Source organism: Schistocerca nitens, chromosome 4 (assembly GCF_023898315.1).
Source record: "Schistocerca nitens isolate TAMUIC-IGC-003100 chromosome 4, iqSchNite1.1, whole genome shotgun sequence".
NCBI lineage: Eukaryota > Metazoa > Arthropoda > Insecta > Orthoptera > Acrididae > Schistocerca > Schistocerca nitens.
This window is the reverse complement of record NC_064617.1, coordinates 233763670-233786700: the sequence shown is the minus strand read 5'-3', so window position 1 is coordinate 233786700 and position 23031 is coordinate 233763670. Positions and strand designations below refer to the sequence as shown.

Below are 23031 nucleotides of genomic sequence, written 5' to 3'. Positions count from 1 at the left end.
AAATCAACCTATCGCAGTAACGAAGTCTATAAATGATCTTGTATATTGGCGTCGTGATTTGTCTTACTTTTCGGTAAGAGTAAATGGTTCAAATGGCTCTGATCACTATGCGACTTAACTTCTGAGGTCATCAGTCGCCTAGAACTTAGAACTAATTAAACCTAACTAACCTAAGGACATCACACACATCCATGCCCGAGGCAGGATTCGAACCTGCGATCGTAGCGGTCGCCCGGTTTCAGACTGTAGCGCCTAGAACCGCACGGCCACTCTGGCCGGCCGGTAAGAGTAACTCTGTGGTAATTTGCTACCATTATCAGAAAATTTGAAATTAGTTTCTAATTTTAAATCTCTTCATTTTCAATAATTTCGACTTTCGACTTCCCTAATTATGCGGAAACTATATGTATTTTAGGGTATGCCTAGAAGGAGAATGCTAACGTGTCAGAGTGAAAGACACAGAGCTAGACAGACACAATTTTTATGTAGGGAAAGTAATAGCATTGCGGCCATTTATAACGATAATGCATCTATTTTATTTAACGATCAAAATATTAATACGTGAGCATCTAAAATTGAAGTACCGATTTTTAAAATGAATTATAGAAGGAGGCTAATGAAACTTACATAATTCCAAAGGAACTTTGCCGTAGATGTGCGAAAAAGAAATAAATCATTTGTATACACAGCCATTAGGAGAGGTAAAAAACAATGTGAAAAGTGTTCCTTCCTCTCTGAAATTGCTACCTACTTTTACCACGCGTAACGACCAGGTGCTAAGGCTATATACACGAAAGTAACGAAGTTTCGTGAAGTTGTATTCTAGGGACATTCATGTGTAAATGTTGCAGATAATTCATTTGCAGTAACACACGCATACCGGACAGCTACAATGCCGCAACTGCTACGTCACTGATGTTGACAACAGTGGAAAATGAAACGTAGTAAAGAAGCCGTCGGGGAAAACAAATGTTGTTTATTAGGGTTCGTTTCTTCACTTACTTTGGTCTAAGAGTAAACGGAACATTGTGTTTGTTTGCCGCCGTCACCACAAAATTTAGTGTGTTCCTAATTTTCAGTATCTTCATTTTGAATATCTACAACATCTCGTATTATAAGGAAACTATATCTGTTTTAGGCTGTCTCGAAGAAGAACATTAACGGGCCGGACTGAAAGACGGAGAACTAGAGAGAGACGCAATTTTTGCGTAGAGAAAGTAATACGCATAATGCAGATACTGATAACGATAGCCGGCCTGGGTGGCCGAGCGGTTCTAGGCGCTACAGTCTGGAACCGCGTGACCGCTACGGTCGCAGGTTCGAATCCTGCCTCGGGTATGGATGTGTGTGATGTCCTTAGGTTAGTTAGGTTTAAGTAGTTCTAAGTTCTAGGGGACTGATGACCTCAGATGTTAAGTCCCATAGTGCTCAGAGCCATTTTGAACCATTTTTGAACTGATGACGATAATTCTATTGTCGTTTTGAAAGATACATTTAAATGTGCACTGAACATAATTACAAATAATTTTGAGAACTGTAATTGCGGTTTGATGAATTTACAGTGCAGATATTGTAATGCAGATCATTTCGCGTCTGAGGTGACTTCACGCGATACAACGGCATTCACATCGTGTTGTCATAAGGGTAAAGTTAATTTGCTACCATTGACACAAAATTTATTTTTCAACTCAATGTATTAAAGACTCCCTTCAAATGAAATTAGGGAGAAATCAAAGAATTTTTGAAGAATTCACGTAGCTACCAGCATTTGCCACCGATCAATTCAGCGGCTAAAATTTCAGACATTTTAAGATATATGACATTTGTCACCACAGATCAGGTCCATTGACGCAATTGGTCGAAGTTCGACCACAGGCGATACTAGTATTTCCTTATTCGTACTTCTAGTTATTCCTCACGCCTATGTCATTAGCTTGGGACGGCCCTTAGTTGTGTGTTCTCCACTTCTTCGCTGAAACGCCTAACAAAAGTCGGACAAGCCAGATTGTATATATTTAGGCGCACACGGCCGTAAAAAGGCTGGACACAAGGCAACCTTAGCTGATGGGAGCTTCAACAGGACATACGACGCGCACGACTTGCGATGCTGAAGCCATCCTCTCACGGGACGTGAGAACGAACCTGAGCTAGGAGCTGGTGACGTCACAACGTGGAATCCCACTTTCTACTATACCAAGGAGCGTGAAATAAAAGATCTGGCGTGTTAGAGTTTTGCCTCGCGGTGAGGAACGTGGTCAGTAAGATGCCACGTCGTTTTACATCACAAGTAGAACATATCTGCCGCCATGTTTCATGGAGTTAAACGTCGTATTTCTCCTGGCGTACGTGGTACAAATATAAGCTGTTTCAATTCATCAAAAAATTGAGGATCTCTCGAAGACGATTTGTTTTATCTACGATTTTTTATAATAAAATGCCAGGAAACTAGATATCGATGTTTTCAGTGTTATACCTTACCTACGACGAAAGAATACAGTTTCAACGCTACGACACAATGATGAGCTATTAAAAGCGCATCTTTTCGGTACAATTTGACAGCGTATACCATATATGGACACCTGTTAGCTCTACCGAAACTGTAGCGCAATTGATAGGGCTGTGAGCTGTGGAAACAAATGTGTCAGGTCCGCGTTCACCTTCTTCCAAAATCTTTTTTTCCACCATTTCTTTTGTAACAGATTCTGAGCCTTTCTTATACATTTAATAGAAGTATTACCTCAAAAGTCGATGTTTTTTTATTATAAACAATATATTTGCTGCAATTCTGGTTGCAAAGGCCAGTCCGCAGCTCGTGGTCGTGCGGTAGCGTTCTCGCTTCCCACGCCCGGGTTCCCGGGTTCGATTCCCGGCGGGGTCAGGGATTTTCTCTGCCTCGTGATGACTGGGTGTTGTGTGCTGTCCTTAGGTTAGTTAGGTTTAAGTAGTTCTAAGTTCTAGGGGACTGATGACCATAGATGTTAAGTCCCATAGTGCTCAGAGCCATTTTGCAAAGGCCAACGACTGGAATGTTTACCCAGTGTTCAGAAATGTTATCGTGTCTGCCAGTCTATGGAAGTAAACAAAAGTGCCAACTACCAAGAATCAAAACAAATGTTTAAGACAAAATGTACGTAGTTTTTTATGTAGAATCTGATTCTGCATAAAATAATGGGGGTTCGCATTTGAAATTTTAATGTTGCCTCCCACTCCACTCCCTGGGGACTGGGGTGGCGGGCTAATTTTAGCACCAGCAAATGTCCCCCTCGAAAATAATCAACTTTGAATTCTACACATTTTTTCGTCTGAAACTTGTTTTTGGAGATATTCTGATTTGTCAACTTAAAATTCACACCTCCACATAAAAGCAAGAAACATCTTGTCGCAGCACTATCTATATATAACCAAGAAACATCTTGTCAGCATCACTACACTTCGAAACAAACTTAGGACGTGTTTTTATAAAACAGATCTGAAGATGGTCATTATAGATCGAAACGCGTAGTCTGATGACAAAAAAATTTGTGACCATAGACGTGAAGTAAGGAAATTTATTCTATATTCTGGTCACTGTTCAATTTACGACCATGTCGCAGCTTGTGAAAGTGAAATTATAGGTTGGGACAGTCGCACTAGTCAATTATAAGGCGGACCTCGGTCCGCTGGATTGTACAGGTCAAGAAATCTGCTTGCCCTAGTACAATACGGCACAGCATTTCAAACCCCTAATGACACAGACAACTTATATCGTCGCAGGTAATTGCTCACGGAGGAAACGTCTATTTCTAATTAGCTGTGCTAGGGGCGTGGCGTGAGAGAAGCGTTGCAATAGAAAGTAACAAATGGAACTCTGAAACCAACAGGGAGAAAATACAGGGTGCGGAGCGTTACCCACAAGCTGTACAGAACCGAGACCATAGTGATATGACTCGAAGGAAATGAAAGACAGTGTATAAGAATGGAAATGGACACGTTTAATATAAGTTAATGCGTATGAATAGGAAGAACAGACTTGTAATTTCCGGTTGTAGTATTAGTAGAGTCCTGCTTGACACAGCCAACTCGTTTGAATATCTGGGCGCAACGTTGCAAAGCGATATGAAAGGGAACGAACATGGTAGGGTAGACGAAGAGTGGTTCACCCGTAAAGGAGACCGCATGTAAGAGGCTAGTGCGACCTATTCTTGAGTACTGCTCGATGTTTGGAACCCGTGCCAGGTCGGACTGAAGGAAGACATCGAATCGATACAGAGGCGGGCTGCTAGATTTGTTACCGGCAGATTCTAACAACACGTAATTGTTACGGAGATGCTTCGGGAACTCAAATGAGAATCTCTGGAGGGACGGCGGCGTTCTTCTCGAGAACAGAGTTGAGAAAATTTAGAGAACAGGCATTTGAAGCTGACTTCCGATCGATTCTACTGCCGCCGACATACTCTGCGCGTAACGACCGCGGAAATAAGATACGAGAAATTAGGGCTCACACGGAAGCGTATAGAAAGTTGTTTTTCCCTTGCTCTATTTGAGAGTAGAACACGAAACGAAATGACTAGTAGTGGTCCAGGGTGCCCGTCGCCACGCACCGTACGGTGTCTTGCGTAGTATTTATATTAATGTAGATTTAGATGTAGTTGTAGACGGCCGCAACCTATCCCACAATGTTATTGAAATTGTTGTGGCATCGCTTTATCCCTTAAGACGATTAACACCTTAATAATCTGCTGGTATTTACTGACGCTAGCAGATGTAATGAACTCAGAGATCTAAATGCATAATGCCAGATATTAAGTATAGCTTAAACTGAAACAAGTTTCTAACATTCTTATTCGCTAGACTCCTTAATCACAAATTGAGATATCGCTAGAGAAGTATGTTCGTTTATGTTCCAAGTTTCCGGGACAGTGTAATTCACCAGTCTGTCGAAACAAGGGAGTCAGGAATCTTCATACAGAGGGACTCAGGTTTAATTTTAATAAGGCGCAGCTCCATTAATATCTCGCAGCCCATCTCATCTGTCAGTGGCAGTAAACGTCGAGGAGATGAATGTTCCGCGGAAGGTTACAATACTTCGGTTTCGATAAATGCTCTTAGAAGGTTACTCTCGGTTCTGTCGCGGTTGTGGTCTTTAATTCGTAGATTGAGTTGATGCAGCTCTCCACACTGGTCTACCCTGCGCTAGTCCCTTCGTCTTTGCGTAACTACTGCATCCCACATCCACTTGACGCTGCTTGCGGCATTCGAGTCTTGGCACCCTCTACAATTTTGACTCCTCACTCTACTCTGATTTATCAGATTAGCTGTGTCTGGATATATCAAATGTATCCTATCAGGTGAACCTTTATTTTAGACAAGTTGTACTACAAATTTCTTTTCTTCCTGACTCACTTCAGTACCTCTCTATTAGTTATTCGATCCATTCATCTAATCTTCATCGTTTTTCTCTAACACCAGATACCAGAACCCTTAATACTTCTTAGCTGCCGTTACTGTACTTCGTTATCAGGCAAATATCGGGACTAGAATCACCTCCCAAACTTTCACAATGTCCCAATAGCCAGCTTTCGAGGGATTGAGATTTCTACAGTCCCGAGTTTCTCGTGACTATCAGGCAAATGCAGGAACTGGTAAATCACCTCCCAAATATTGTCAACAGAAACAGCTATGCCCACTCATAGCTTGTGGCGATTTGGCTCAGAAGAAGTGAAATTTTTGCAACAGCCTAACCTGATGACGCGGGTAGGAAATGGAATAAATCTATCTATCTCCTTTCTGCAATACATTGGCTATGTAGTCTCCCCACTGCAGTTTCTGTCTCTGCACTGAGGTGACGACAATCACAGGATAGCGATATGCGGTAGTATCGCCTACACTAGATATAAAATGGCAGTACGTTGATGGAGCTGTCATTTGTACTCAGGTGATTACGTGAAAATGTTTCCGTCACGATTGTGGCAGCACAGACTTTGAACGCGGAATTATAGTTGCAGCTAGACGCACAAAATATTCCATTTCGGAAGTCGTAAGGGATCTCAATATTTCGAAATCCACTGTATCAGAAGCGTGCTGAGAATACCAAATTATAGGCATTACCTCTCATCATGGACAACGCAGTGGCCGACGGCCTTCACTTAACGACCGAGAGGAGCAGCGTTTGTGTAGAGTTGTCAGTGCTAATAGAGAAGCAAAACTGCTTGAAGTAATCGCAGAGATCAATGCGGGACGTACGACAAACGTGTCCATTAGGACATTTCGACCAAACTTGGCGTTAATGGGGTATGGCAGCAGACGGCCCGCCGGCCGAAGTGGCCGTGCGGTTAAAGGCGCTGCAGTCTGGAACCGCGAGACCGCTACGGTCGCAGGTTCGAATCCTGCCTCGGGCATGGATGTTTGTGATGTCCTTAGGTTAGTTAGGTTTAACTAGTTCTAAGTTCTAGGGGACTAATGACCTCAGCAGTTGAGTCCCATAGTGCTCAGAGCCATTTTTTGAGCAGACGGCCGACGCGAGTGCATCAGCACCACATCGCCTTCAGAGCCTCTCCTCGGCTCGTGACCATATCGGTTCGACCATAGCCAACTGGAAAACTGGACTGGTCAGATGGCTTCAGAGTTCAGTTGGTAAGAGTTGATTGTAGGCTTAGAGTATGGCGCAGACCGCACAAGGCCGTGGACCTAAACCAGTTCTCTAAAAGGCACTGTGTAAGCTGGTGGTGGCTCATAATGGTATGGGCTGTGTTTACATGGAACCGATAACTGACTAGAAATGGTTATGTTCGGCTACTAGGGGACCATTTACAGCCATGCATGGAAAATCTGGAAATTTGTGGTAAGGTCTTATGGGACCAAACTGCTAAGGTCATCGGTCCGTAAGCTTACGCACTACATAATCTAACTTAAACTAACTTACGCTAAGGACAACACACACTCACGTCCGAGGGAGGACTCGAACGCAGGAGCCGCGCGGACCGTGACAAGACGCCTTAGAGCGCTCAGCTACCCCGTGCGGCGTCATGCATGGGCTTAAAGTTCCCAAACAACGAAGAAATTTTTATGGATGAAACGGGGCCACAACTGTCCACGATTGATTTGAAGAACATTCTGGACAGTTCGATCGAATGATTTGGCCACCCACTACGCCCGACATGAATCCCATCGAACTTTTATAGGACATAATCGAGGGGTTAGTCGTGCACGAAGTCGTGCAGCGCCAACACTTCCACAATTTTGGACGGCTATAGAGGCAGCATGTCTCAATATTTTCTCAGGAGACTTTGTTGAGTCGATGACACGTCGGAGTGCTGCACTACGACGGGGGAAAGGAGGTCCGACACTCATTAGGAGGTATCCCATAACTTCCGTCACTTCAGTCTAAAGCATATAGCAGTTATATTTACGATACGCAGTAGTGTCAATATAGTATGCAATGAATTCATCGAGCTCTGTGTACCTACAGTTAGTAAACTTATGGTAGCATGTCTGCAGTGACGTACAGGGGTTGGCCAGAAATATGGAAACAGCACGGGTAATGCTTGGTTGGCCATAAATGCAAATGCTAGCCAATCCAGAAGATCGCGCTGTTGTATTTGACCAAGAACAGCATCTGTGCGATGTCCTGAGTACGCCGCAAGTATCTGTAGTTGTGAGTGCATTATGTCGGAGCTAAGTGAATTCGAGAGTGGGCAAATCGTTGGTGCTCATATGGGACGGGGGGCTTCCTTAACCAAATTGGCAGAATTGTTTGGCGTTTCAGGGCGACCGTATCGAAGATTCATACCGTATACAAGGAAAGTAGATACCCATCATCCGCTATGACACCACGCGAACGAAAGTGTGAGTTGAGTGATCATGCCAGATTGTTACTGGAGAGAATTGTGACGAAAAATATGAGGAGCGCAGCTGAAAAAGCTACTGCAGAAATGAATGTCACACTCACGAACACAGTCAGCAAGAAAATGACACGAAGGAAGCTCCTGAAGTACGGAACCGCATGGCAAGCTGGAATTCCAAAACCACTCAACAGTCATGCAAATGTCCGTAACAGGAGAACGTGGTGCTCATACCATAAAACCTAGACTATGGAGCTTTGAAAGAGCCACTGAGTCTTGTTTCACACTGTTCCTAGCTAGTGGCCGAGTTTACGTCCCAAGAGTCGAACATGGCAAGCGTTTGGTGATGATTTGGGCACCCATGTCACGATATTCCATGGATCCCATCGTTACTCTGCAAGACTAGCTTTCTGCCAAAGTTTATGTTACCATTTTGGCTGGTCAGATCAGTCCCATTCTACAATATGTGTTCCCTAATGGTGAGATGACAGGGTCCCTGTTCACACAGCTCCCATCGTTCAGGACTAGTTCTGTGGGCATGAAAGTGAATGGGGGCATCTTCCTGGCCAGTACAGTCGCCAGATCTCAGTGTTACTGAGCCTCTGTGGTCCGCTTTGAAGAGAAGGGTGCGTGATTGCTATCCGGCTCCATCATCGTTGCCTGAAATTGCCACGCCGGCCGGAGTGGCCGTGCGGTTCTAGGCGCAACAGTCTGGAACCGCGCGACCACTACGGTCGCAGGTTCGAATCCTGCCTCGGGCATGGATGTGTGTGATGTCCTTAGGTTAGTTAGGTTTAAGTGGTTCTAAGTTCTAGGAGACTGATGACCTCAGAGCTCAGAGCCATTTGAACCATTTTTGAAATTGCCACTGTTTTGCAGCAAGGATGGTAGAAGATTCCCTTGAAAACGATCCATTCCGAGACGACTGGAAAGGGTCTTCACCACCATCGGGGTTCCTATACCGTATTAGGCACTGTAATGCGTTGCGTTTTTGGTATTTCAATGTTTTTGTCCACCCTCTGCAACTACGGGTAATCGCCGTGGATGACGTTCCCGTGGGGCGCAGTTTCGTGGCAGGCGTTGAAAAATGAGGAATGGGAATGAAAAGGGAGAGCGAATTGGGAGGGGAGAATAAAATACAAGAAGAAGGGAATGCATTGGAGGGCTCTAAAATGGGATGGGGGCGAAGACGAATGGAAGGAATCATGACAAATTTCGGCTTGACCTCTGTTAAGCAACAGTTCTGCAGGACTTAACTCTCCCTGATACAGAAACGCTGGCTCCTTGTTTTCGGCTACTAGGAGCATACCCTCTTGTTGTAGCAAGTAATAATTTTGTGTGTCTCAATGGTCAGGTGCAAGTATTTCAATTGGAAGACAGTTCGGAGATTTCCACGTTCCTCTCGTACCCCAGTAATGCTAACGGGGAAACCGAAACTACACATTAACGGGGAATACGAACCACGTGTCGTTCGTGGCTGATTTTCACACGATAGCGGTGAAATCTAGGTTACAAGCGACTGAAAATGTCCGTAGTTCGACCAGGATTCGATCTCTCTATCTTTCTACTTCTGTCACGTACTTTTCCACTATACTACTACGCACGACACAACGGCAGTCTAAACAGTACATTTCCACTTTTTATCTTACGTCTTTGCACTAAAGGCGCTGAGACAGTGAAAATGCATTCCCGTTACTGCTGAAGTAAATGTGACTTTGGATTTTGTGTTAGCCCATGCTTTTCATAAAACTAAAAGCGATTAATCAGATGTGTTTCTATTACTTCATTCTAAACCCATGCTGATCTCAATAAACTAATAAACAGGCTAGGCTACGATGAGTGTTAAACAAAAAATGATATCTCCTACATTGAAGCGCCAAAGAAACTGGTACTGGCATGCGTATTCAAATATAGAGATATGTAAACAGACAGAATACGGCTTTGAGGTCGGCAACGCCTATGTAAGACAGCAAGTGTCTGGCGCAATTGTGAGATCGGTTACTGCTGCTACAATGACAGGTTATCAAGATTTAAGTGAGTTTGAAAGTGGTGTTATAGTCGCCGCACGAGCGATGGGACACAGTATCTCCGAGGTTCCGATGAAGTGGGGATTTTCCCGTACGACGATTTCACGAGTGTACCTTGAACACCAGGAATCCTCTAAAACATCAAATCTCCGACATCGAAGCGGCTGGATAAGGATTCTGCAAGAACGGGACCAACGACGACTCAAGAGAATCGTTCAAAGTGACAGAAGTGCAACACTTCCACAAATTACTGCAGATTTCTATGCTGGGCCATCATCAATTATCAGCGTACGAACCATTCACCGGAACATCATCAATATGGGCTTTCGGAGCCGAATGTCCTCTCGTGTACGCCTGATGACTGCACGACACAAATCTTTACGCCTCGGCTGCTGCCGTCAACACCGACATTGGACTCTTGATGACTGGAAACATGTTGCTTGGTCGGACGATTCTCGTTTCAAATTGTATCGAGCGGATGGACGTGTACGGATATGGAGACAACTTCATGAATCCATAGATCCTGCATGTCATCAGGGGTCTGTTCAAGCTGGTGGAGGGTCTGTAATGGTGTTGGGCGCGTGCAGTTAGAGTGATATGGGATCCCTGATATGTCTAGATACCACTCTGATAGATGGCACGTATCTAAGCAGCCTCTCTGATCACCTGCATCCATTTATGTCCATTGTGCATTCCGACGAACTTGGGTAATTCCAGGAGGTCGAGCGACATCCGACACTTCCAGAATTGCTACAGAATGGTTCTAGGAACATTCTTCTGACTTTATACTCCCCACACATGAACATTATTGAGCATATCTGGGATTCTTTGGAACGTGCCGCTCAGAAGAGATCTCCAGCCCTCGTACTCTTACGGATTATGGACAACGCTGCAGGATTCCTGGTGTCAATTCCCTCCAGCGCTACTTCAGACATTACTCGAGTCCATGCCACGTTGTGTTGCGACACTTCTGTGTGCTCGCGGGGGCCCTGCACGATAATAGGCAGGTGTACCAGTTTCTTTGGCTCTTCAGTGAATATTTACCAACAATGTACCTTAACACATTGGATTTACAGTAAAAGGCTGTCGGTACACAGTACGAATATCTCGTTCGATTCCACTGTACAACCGCATCATGGACTTGTTATGTATAAGTGATCTCAGAGCTTTTGTAAGCTTTGGTTGAGCTTTCCACTGCCATATGTCGACATCGTCTGCAGCAAGATCGTTGGATCATAGTCTGAAGACGCTACATTCCATGGTACGATTGTATATTGGAATCTGACGATATACTGCGTACAATGTCTTTGTAAGGTAGTTCTGATGAAAACTTCAGCCGAAGGGAGATGGGATGCATTCCTTATAAAATAAAAAGGCGACAAAATGGAAAATAACATTAATTAGCGATAAAAGTGACTACATAACAAGTAAACATAATGCTTGACAGATAAAGTATCAGAAGCTGTCTGTGGACTTGTTTCAGCTGAGTTGAAGTATAAGATCCTTAGCAGGATTACTAACCGAAATTTATAAATGTGACAGATGTCAGTATCGTAATTTATAACAATTTATCGCTTGAGCCTTGTCCCGCAGTTACGCAGGGTCAGCCATCGTTAATCGGATTTGGCATGTTAATGTTTAAGGGGTAGCCGGATGCCCTTCCTGCCGCCACACCGTACCCCTCGGGATGGAATTAGGGTACCCCAACTGTCTGCGTCGAGTGTAATCCATAGAATAGTGCGAATGTGTTCAGATGTCTACGAGCCGTGTAACTGAGGCGTAACATGGGGACGAGCCCGGTATTCACCTAGCGGGATGTGGAAAACCGCCTAAAAACCACATCCAGGCTGACCGGCACATCGGCCCGCGTCGTTAAACCGCCGGGCGGATTCGATCCGGGGCCGGCGCGCCTACCCGAGTCCAAGAAGCAGCGAGTTAGCGCTCCCGGCTACCCTAGCGGGTCAGTATCGTAATTTATAACAATGACTAGACTAAAACCTTATCAGAATTACACAATAATTACACTGAACCCAAAAACTGAAAATAGAGTTTTTAATCCAAATATGGTTGGATAATACAGATTGTTCAAACTAGTTCGTTCGTAACACCCTTATTTTAAAGCCGTTGCGCTACAGATATAAAAGGTTGTCTGAAAGCAAAATATATGTGGGAAGCTTACCTGTTTAGAGACCTGCTCTGCTCCGTTGGCGAGGAAATGCTTCTGCATGAGGTTGGGGGCAAGGAGTTGCCTGCAACAACACAAGGCCAGCGTTAAGACAATGGTTTACAATTTGCAACAACTACAAACTTTGTAGTGCATTAAATATATGTAAGAAGGTCGATCACTCAGTAAACAACACTTCTCACTAATCCTACTGAATGTCTGAACATCCTAGACACACATCCGTCCAACATATCCAACATTTCGATTCAAATTGTCTACGGGTTCATACACACACACACACACACACACACACACACACACACACAAACGACGCACCTCTAGGTAATTATCCGAATGGGGTGGGAATCGGTAGAAGTGAGTTACGTATACAGACCAACAAATGATTACAGTTTCAGAAGAAATGGATGACTTATTCAAGAAAATGAGCTTCACAGTCTGAGCAAGTCAGAAACGCGTTGTTCCACCTTTGGCCCTTATGCATCCCTGTAAACACACGCAGTTGAGGAACGAGTACAACGCCACAATAACATTGCCTGGCGAGTGCAGGGTGTTCAACGATTTGAAGGTCAGAACGCCCATGTAACATTATGCCTCACTAAACCGTAACACCTGGGCCACTAAAACAATCATGTTCGACAATACAGCATGTATCCTTGTATGACGGGAGATGGCAACGCGTAATGAACTAAGGAACACTGACAAACATTTTTGGTAGTCCGTGTGATATGGTTTTGGGCGGCATAATGCTGCACGCGCGTACTGACCAGCAAGTCTTCGAACAGCCACCAGTCAACTTTATTGCACCACTGTACTTCTGTCCGTGGTGGTGGTGGTTAGTGTTTAACGTCCCGTCGACAACGAGGTCATTAGAGACGGAGCGCAAGCTTGGGTTAGGGAAGGATTGGGAAGGAAATCGGCCGTGCCCTTTCAAAGTAACCATCCCGGCATTTGCCTGAAACGATTTAGGGAAATCACGGAAAACCTAAATCAGGATGGCCGGAGACGGGATTGAACCGTCGTCCTCCCGAATGCGAGTCCAGTGTGCTAACCACTGCTTCTGTCCGTCCCCGGTAGCTGAGTGGTATAGGAAGTTCGCAACGAATCAACGGTGGCACGCGATTCATTTGGCAGACACTCCACTATGTTTAGGCTGCGCAACAGAGGACACTGATGAACATCGTTTAGCATGTAGTGGCACGGCTCCGGTGTGGCACTTGGCACAACAGGTATTGGCGTTCCTGTTACGCTCCACCCCTCACACAATTTCATCAGACACACTTCTTTTCCCCCAAGAATCTTATTTTCCGGTCCAAAAAACCAATGCAGTGACATGGGTACGGGGAATGGTTGTGGGCTACGTCTATAACGAACCGGAAAAGGACAAAATGGATTTTTGGCATTTTCTCCTGGATGGACACACGAAGCTGCAACAGCATAAGAAATATAGGCAAGACTTCGCTAATTACTTGCGACTTACATTTACCGACCCGCCAGCCAGATGGGGTGTGACGGGTGAGAGATGAGATAGACGAAGAAGGCGAGATAGACATCGATCACACTTACGGACCCTTAGTTAAATTTCGAGAAGACGACCCAGTCTTACACCAACGTCTGGAGAACGAGTCGATAGATGGCTCTCTGGCTCTATCGAACGTCGGGTCGTGAGCAGGAGTCGCCCCCGACACGAATTTCATTTCATTGCTACAGGAGCGTGTTTCTTTTGTATTTGTACTATCTGCGATGTCTTCATGTCTTTCATTTGGACATTTTCAGTTTTATTCATTTCCTTACTTGATCAATTTTCTAATTAGCCACTAATGTCAACATTTGGACATTGTAGAAACTATTTACGCGGTAGTACAACAAAATGTATGTTAGCAAAGGTAGTAAGTCTGACACTGAAAAAAAAAATGTGGTCAGCGCGACAGAATGTCAATCCTAAGGGCCCGGGTTCGATTCCCGGCTGGGTCGGAGATTTTCTCCGCTCAGGGACTGGGTGTTGTGTTGCCCTAATCAGCATCATTTCATCCCCATCAACGCGCAAGTCGCCGAAGTGGCGTCACATCGAAAGACTTGCACCAGGCGAACGGTCTACCCGACGGGAGGCCGTCGTCACACGACATTATTATACTGTACTTCTTCCTCTTGTGCCTGTTTCCAGGGGTGCACTCGCTCCTCACTTCATTTTTATGGGCTAGAATGCGCGACAGCGTCGAACAGAACGGGTAGAGGAGCTCTTGAAACGAGAGGATATTTGCAGAATGGTCTGGCTTGCCCATTCCCCGACTTAAACACCACCGAACACATGTGGGATGCGGTGGGGAGGCATACTACAGCGCGTCCATATGCACCAACGATCAGCGAACAGTTGTTAACCGCGCAGGTGGAGCAATGGATCGTCCTACCAGAAGAACTCCTTACCAACCTTGTGCTAACCATGGGAGCACGTTGCAGGCGATGTACTACCGTCCTTCGTGATCACACACCCTATTTAAGAACAGTGTACCGCCTTTTGTGATGTTCAGGAGACATCATTATCACTATAACTTCAGGGACCGGCCGCGGTGGTCTCGCGGTTCTAGGCGCGCAGTCCGGAACCGCGCGACTTCTACGGTCGCAAGTTCGAATCCTGCCTCGGGCATGGATGTGTGTGATGTCCTTAGGTTAGTTAGGTTTAAGTAGTTCTAGGTACTAGGGGACTGATGACCACAGATGTTAAGTCCCATAGTGCTCAGAGCCATTTGAACCATTTTATAACTTCAGTGTCAGTACTGTCTTTCAATAACAGTGCTATTTCTGTTCATCTCGTTACGTACTTCTTTCAGTTTCCTTCTGTACTACAGTGTAGCAAAATGGTTCAAATGGCTCTGAGTACTATGGGACTCAACTGCTGAGGTCATTAGTCCCCTAGAACTTAGAACTAGTTAAACCTAACTAACCTAAGGACATCACAAACATCCATGCCCGAGGCAGGATTCGAACCGGCGACCGTAGCGGTCTTGCGGTTCCAGACTGCAGCGCCTTTAACCGCACGGCCACTTCGGCCGGCCTACAGTGTAGCAGTTCTTTCTACATGTGGCCTAAATTTCATCGAGATATGTTAGTTGGCATACCAAGCAAAAGTTACTTTCGTCCTTAATTTTTGCACACACAGCACTTTTCATGAACTAATATAAGCGGCGTTCTTTTCTACGAAGGCTATTGTTGCTTTATAGCTGAGCCGAGCGCGGCTCGCGGTCATGTCGTTTATTGCTCGTCATCTTGTTTTTATGTTTCTGTCGTCTCGTTTTATTTTAATTCGATTTACTGGCGTCACTATGTTGCTGGTTTGCTTGCTCGTGAGTGGCAGCAGCAGCGCTTATCGATAAGTGTACCGTCGTACTATCTCTGGAGCGACTGCTAGTATTTCCGGGTCGTCGTGTGTCTGGAAATCAGTCGGGGGACGGAGCGCCAGTGAGGCGCGGACAGCCAATACTTGCCGATAGCTGGCCACACACACGATCTGTCGGACGGAGGGAGAATGGAGCAGGGACGAATGTAGGTTGGTCGTTCGGTCGGTCGTCTCATCGGGCGACGTGTATTTGGTCTTCCGATCGCTTCTGGGCCCCTTCAATTGATCATATTGCGGGACTTTGGTCGGTTCCTTCCTTGTGCAGAGATGTCGGTAGGCCAATTGGCCGGTGTTCCCTCTGCACGGTTGGGTCCGACCCAGTGTCTCCGGGAAGTCGTCGTGCGTTCGAAGGCAGTCCGGACGCAGCACCAGTGAGGTCCGGACAGGGGAACTGATTACATTGTTGGGTGGTTCATCAGCCGACCGTAGGTCTTGCTGCCACCCGATTATTTGGTGTTACGCTTGGCTGCCTGTCTCACCTAAGCTGTTGTTAGAGTTTCCTCCCCAGGCCGACCCTTGGAACACTTCTGACAAGGGAACCTCCCCATCGCACCCCCCTCAGATTAAGTTCTAAGTTGGCACAGTGGACAGGCCTTGATAAACTGAACACAGATCAACTGAGAAAACAGGAAGAAGTTGTGTGGAACTGTGAAAAAATAAGCAAAATATACAAACTGAGTAGTCCATGGGCTACATAGGCAACATCATGGACAATGTGAGCAGAGGAGCGCCGTGGTCCCGTGGTAGCGTGAGCAGTTGCAGAACGATAGGTCCTTGGTTCAAGTCTTCACTCGAGTGAAAATTTTACCTTCTTTATTTTTGCATAGTTATTATCTGTCCGTTCGTTCATTGACGTCTCTGTTCACTGTAATAAGTTTAGTGTCTGTGTTTTGCGACCGCATCGCAAAACCGTGCGATTAGTAGACGAAAGGACGTGCCTCTCCAATGGGAACCGAAAACATTTGATCGCAAGGTCATACGTCAACCGATTCCTCCACAGGAAAACACATCTGATATATTCTATAAGACACTGGTGACGGCATATGCGTCACATGACAGGAATATGTTGTCGACGCACCTAACTTGTACACTTGGCGAATGGGTAAAAAGATTCTTCTGGCTTGCCCGATTTAGGTTTTCTTGTGGATGTGATACTCACTCCCAAAAAAGTGATGAAAACATAAGAGTTTGTCACATAAACTGAAAATAAAAAATTAAACTTTTCACTCGATGGGAGATTTGATCCAACGACCTTTCGTTCCGCAGCTGCTCACGTTACCACGAGACCACGGCGCTCCTGCGTTCCCAATGTCCTTGATGTTGCCTATCTTCCCATGAACTACTCAGTTTGTATATTTTGCTTATTTTTTCACAGTTCCACACAACTTCTTCCTGTTTTCTCAGTTGATCTGTGTTCAGTTTTTCAAGGCCTATCCACTATGCCAACTTATAACTAAATCTGAGGGGGGTGCGATAGGGAGGTTCCCTTGTGAGCACCGCTGTTCTGTTGCATGTGATTGTGATTTTCTTTTGTCGCTAGTACTGTTCCAGGGCTTTAGGCGTGTATTAATTTTGTCTGTTCTATGTTCAGTATATGGCCTTCAGCCGAACCTTATGTGAAGTACTTTAAGATTAGGCCTTCAGCCGTGTTTTATTTAAAATTCTTGTTTGCTCTGTATTTAGGCCTTCAGCAAATGGTTCAAATTGCTCTGAGCACTATTGGACTTAACATCAGAGGTCATCAGTCCCTAGAACTCAGAACTACTTAAACCTAACTAACCTACAGATTCACACACATCCACGCCCCACCGTAGCGGTCGCGCGGTTCCAGACTGAAGATCCTAGAACCGCTCGGCCACAACGGCCGGCTAGGCCTTCAGCCGCGTTTGTTTTAAAATCTGTGGCTTTCAGCCGTAATGTGTAAATTCCTGTCTGTAAGGTTTCACTATAATTATCTTGAATTCTTAAAATGGCCTCCAGCCTTACTGTGTAAATGTTTATCTTAAGGTTTGTCTTTAATTATTTTGAATAATTGTTTGGGCATTCAGCCGTCAAGATAGTTCAAGTTTTCTTAAGATGTTTTTTTGTTGTACTATCTAAATGCTTGTCTGTAAAGGTTGCCTTTTATTATGTTGAGATATTATTGGGCTTTCAACAGGAAATTAATTTAAATTTTCCTTAATATGGCTTTTAGCCGAAATTTCCTTTGCTGATCTGAAATATTATTTGGGCCTTAACCCGAGAAGATATTTCAATTTTACTTAAGTAAGGCCTTCAGCAGTTTGTCTAAATTCTTGTGCCTTAAAAGAAATTATTTTAGGATATTTTAATTTTGCTTAAGTAAGGCCTTCGGCCGTTTCTCTAAACCCTTGTGTTTTAAAAATAATTATTTAAACCTTGTTATTGAGAAGTTACTTGGGCCCTCAGCCTTGAATTGATCCTTGTTGTTTTAAAGTGAAAACTGTGCATTGTGTTTTCGAGTAATAAAGTTCTGTGTTCTTGTGTAACTAACATTAACTGATCTTGGCGCCTTTCCACAACCTGATCCGCTCTTGACTGCGAAAGCAGATTACAATAGCATGCGGCAAGCTTTCAGTTTTCTGGTTTAATGGGGACTAGAGATTCCATGGAGGACTGAAAACATGGATAATTCAAAATATACAAGTTTTTTGCCATAAACTGCTACTTCTATTTATTGTACCTGTTCATTAAACCCACTAAACGCCACCTCTGAAAACCCGCTGTATTACTCACACATTAATCGCAGGCCACTAACCACTTACTAGCAAATTACACATAAAATACACTTCATTTCGTGACACATTTAGCGCCGTCTGCTGTTAGACACCTTTCATCCTGTGCATTCATAAGCACCTGGCTGTCTCAAAGAGGCTACAGACTCTTATTCGTCTGCGAGGGTAGCTAGTCTCTGGATGGAAACTGTAAGGCATGCCTTAACAAGCCGTCTGAACTTTGAGGTGAGCCACCCAAAAAAAAGTCGAGTCGGTTCACGAGGCTATATGGGCAGTGTACAATACGACGAACACTTTTCTCCCAGTTAATGCTGTGAAGGTGTGCCGATATGTTTACTATAGGCACTTTGTCTTGTGACAAAGAAATGGGGCACTGAAGCGACTTCATTCTGGATTATGGTGAGATGGTTGTTTTCCTTTGGATAATTATACATTATGAAACATTGGCCGGCCGCGGTGGCCGTGCGGTTCTAGGCGCTCCAGTCCGGAGCCGCGCTGCTGCTACGGTCGCAGGTTCGAATCCTGCCTCGAGCATGGGTGTTTGTGATGTTCTTAGGTTAGTTAGGTTTAAGTAGTTCTAAGTTCTAGGGGACTGATGACCACAGCAGTTGAGTCCCATAGTGCTCAGAGCCATTTGAACCATTTTGAAACATTAGATTTGTTTACACAGCATACTCTGCACTCTTATTTAAAACGACAACAGAAGATCTTTGTGCGATTTCACCACTTGGTGGGAATTTCCAATTTCAATTCAGTCATTCGAGCTTGCAGACAGCTTATACTATTGCTTTCCACTCATCAAACACTATTATGAGCGTCTGATTTCGTGACATTTGCTCGTAAGACATGAAATTTTATATTCAAACTCAGAACGATATACACTGACGGAAAAAAAATTGCAACGCCAAGAAGGAGTTGTGCGACATAAACGAAAAATGGCAGGGATGTTCCTACATCTGAAAGATGATTTCCATTCAAATTTAGAGCCATTCGTGTATGAGTGACGCTAGTAACACCACTATGAGGATGCAAATCAGGTTTGCTTTAAATACACGCTATAATGGTCATAGCGTTAGTTACCTCTGAGGCTGGACGTGATGAGGTGATGTTAATCAAGAATGCCTATAAGGCGAAAAAGACTCCATTATCAGCACTTAACTGAGTTTGAATGGTCGTGTAAAAGGGCTACGAGAAGTTGGATGTTCCTCTGCGTTAATGCAGAAAGTCGTGGCAGGAATTTAGGCACTGTACGTGATTGCTGGAAGCGGTAGTCACGAGAATGTACTATCGCAAAACGACCGGGCTCTGGACCGTCACGTGGCACTACCGAAAGGGAAGATCACGTTTGGCGTATGACTCTGGCGCATCGTACTGCATCTGCAGCAGCAATTTGAGCAGCTGTTGGCACCACAGTGACACAATGAACTGTTACAAATCATTTACTTCAAGGACATCTCCAGGCCAGATGCCCACTAGAGTACATTGCACTGACCACAAAACACCGCGATTTGCTATTTCAGTGGTGTGAAGCGAAGAGTTCATTTGTCAGATGGGTTTACTGATGAAAGCTGGTTCTGCCACGGTGCCAGTAACGGCCGTGTGTTGGTTAGAAGGAGGCCATTAGAGGGCCTGTGATCAACCTGTCTGCGTGCAGGACACACTGGACCTACACCGGAGCGCGATTTCGTATGACAGCAGGAGCACCCTCGAGGTTATTCTACACACCCCGGCTGCAAATTTGTACGTCACTCTGGTTATTCGACATGCCGTGCTGCCATTCATGAAGAGCATTCCAAGTATGTTTTCCGGCGGGATGCCCTCGCCCACATACCGCAATTGTAACCCAACATCCTCTACAGAGTGTCGACATGTTGCCTTGACCTACTCCATCTGTCTCCAATCGAGCACATATGGGACATCATCGGACGACAACAGCGTCATCCACAACGAGCATTAACCTTCCCTGTACTGACCAACCAAGTGCAACAGCCATGTGACTGCATCCCATACAATACAGTGCATGCAAGTTTGCATGCCTTCATTCAGCGTTCTGACCGTTACACTGCTCATTAATGTACCAACATTTCATATTTGCCATGACTAATTTCGCGCTTACATTAATTTGTGATCTTGCAATGTTAATAACTAAAATATGTTACCTAGACAAATGTATTCCTCCACATTCACTCCTTTTGGTGTTACGATTTTTTCCCGCCAATGTATTAAGTATTCATATAGAATGAGATTTTCACTCTGCAGCGGAGTGTGCGCTGATATGAAACTTCCTGGCAGATTAAAACTGTGTGCCGGACCGAGACTGGAACTCGGGACCTTTGCCTTTCGCGGGCAAGTGCTCTGCCGACTGAGCTACCCAAGCACGACTCACGGCTTTACTTCTGCCAGTACCTCGTCTCCTACCTTCCAAACTTTACAGAAGCTCTCCTGCAAGGTTCGCAGAAGTAAAGCTGTGAGGACGGGGCGTGAGTCGTGTTTGGGTAGCTCAGTCGGTAGAGCACTTGCCCGCGAAAGGCAAAAGTCCCGAGTTCCAGTCTCGGTCCGGCACACAGTTTTAATCTGCCAGGAAGTTTCAAGTATTCATATAAGTTGTGATTCAGATGTGCTTATTTTTCTATCCTCTGATCTTTATTCCACGTTTCCACATGTATTTCATGAAGAGATACGTTCTCCAACGTATTACGTTGGCTTTAATTATATTTAAAGCTGAGAGAGAACAAGCTGCGTTCATCAGGGTTTAAATCCTTATTTTAAATGAAATTTTCGGTTAGCCAGGTAAGCTTGTGTTGCTGTGTACCTCTTAGATTTGTGCTTGTGCAGGAGATTTTCAAATTCTGCTACCACACAATCTCAGATCTCGTCAATTCATCAGTTGTTACAGGATACAGAGAGCAGAAACATTTCCATCCCAAGAATTGCATCAGCAATAATAATTCAAACACACGAATCCTGCGTATCTGCATGAGGTTCGGTGCGAGGGTTAAGTTTTGAAATTGGTCTTGATTTGATTCATGTTAAAAAACCCATCAATTATTCTGTTGTGCTATGAGAATGTTCTCCCACTCTCAAGTTTAAAAACAAAGTTATTCAGACTGCTTTTATTCACATATGGGTCAAGCTTTTTTATAGAGAGGGGCAATGTCTCAGGGCACTACAAACCAATGTCATAGTCTCTTGTGAACTCACAGGCTGACAGGTTAAGTACCCCAAGGCTTTCAGTTAGTTTTCAGTTCCGGAAAATAATCGTCCAATATTTCTTTTTCTGTACTTCAGTCACTTTTGCCTGGCGACAGTTCTCATTTTCTGGAGAATCAATACATCAGTATGGCCAACAAATTTTCGGATGGAACTATATGGTTCCAGAGACCTTTCAAAGTCCCAAACATCTGTGACATATATAAGCAGACTGAAGCGATAAATGAAAATGTGTACCAAAGCCGGGATTCGAACATGGCTCTCCTGCTCACTAAGCAGATGTGCTAACCGCGACGCCACGCTGGCACAGTGGGTATGAACAACTGTATGGACTACCTAGCACATCCACCTCTTCAGTGAAAGTTCCCATTCACGCCTCAGCCCACTTGCTATGCCCTCTAAACTCTTAACAGCTTTTCAGAGGTTCTCCATGTGTATTGGACTACTTCGAATCCCAGCCTTGGTACAAATTTTCATTCGTCACTTAAGTCTTCATATACACTTCATAGTCGTTTGAGACTCGAAGAACGTCTCTGGAACCATATGCAGAGGGGTCCAGGAAAATGTAGACACTCTTTGATAGTTAATATCTTTGGCACAAAATGACATATCGTTGCAATTTTGCGCAGTAGCGTAGTCCATTGTTTTATCAGCAAATCTGGACGCTCGTTTTCCAACTGATGGCAGTGCAGCAATGAACGAAGTAAGGTTGTCGTTCGAGCAACGCAAAGCTATATTGAAGTGGTACTGGAGGTACGAAAACGTGATGGAGATACAGCGACAATGGCGTAATGTGTACGGAAATCAGCTACCAATACGTACAACAATTTATTGTATTCGGGATAAATTTCAAGCCGGCGGTACTGTTCAGAAGGTGCATAAGGAAAGGTCTGGCCGACAATAAACATCAACGAGTTCCTTGAAAAGTCCTCATTTTCGATTTCTAAATACAAGCAATTAGAATACTTCTTACCTAAAGATTATTTAAACGTGTCTGAGTTCATTAATCGTACGGTGAAAAACTCATTATTGCCGCAAAAGAACAACGTAGGTGCCGGCCACTGTGGCCGAGCGGTTCTAGGCGATTCAGTTCAAATGCTTCAAATGGCTCTAAGCACTATGGGACTTAACATCTGAGGTCATCAGTCCCCTAGAGTTAGATCTACCTAAACCTAACCAACCTAAGGACACCACACACATCCATGCCCGAGGAAGGATTCGAACCTGCGACCGCAACAGCAGCGCGGTTCCGGACTGAAGCGCCTAGAACCGTTCGGCCACATGAAGGTTCAGTCCGGAACCGCGCTGCTGCTACGGTCGCAGGTTGGAATCCTGCCTCGGGCATGGATGTGTGTGATGTCCTTATGTTAGTTAGGTTTAAGTAGTTCTAAGTCTAGAGGACTGATGACCTCAAATGTTAAGTCCCATAAGCCTGAGAGCCATTTTCTGAACACTGTAGGAGTGCCCCACATGTCAACAGAAATCGAGTAAAACGGAAAAAATCCAGTACAAGGCATATAGATCCAGGATGTACGCAAGCCAGTTACACACACTCCATATAAGTAAAGGCCATTTCGTGAGGAGGTGTTGATGTGACCATCAACCGCTACTGCAAAGGACGGAGAAAGTGAAAGACAGTAATGAT

At 44.7% G+C, this 23031-nt stretch overlaps 1 protein-coding gene across 1 annotated transcript in view; it reads right to left on the bottom strand.

Annotated features, from left to right (window-relative positions):
- LOC126251437 (disintegrin and metalloproteinase domain-containing protein 22) overlaps nucleotides 1-23031 on the bottom strand; it is a 1101455-nt gene that overhangs the window by 376048 nt on the left and 702376 nt on the right. The window contains exon 5 of the mRNA XM_049951862.1: nucleotides 12027-12096. Within this exon, the coding sequence (XP_049807819.1) occupies nucleotides 12027-12096 (70 nt within the window). The remainder of the gene's footprint in view (nucleotides 1-12026; nucleotides 12097-23031) is intronic.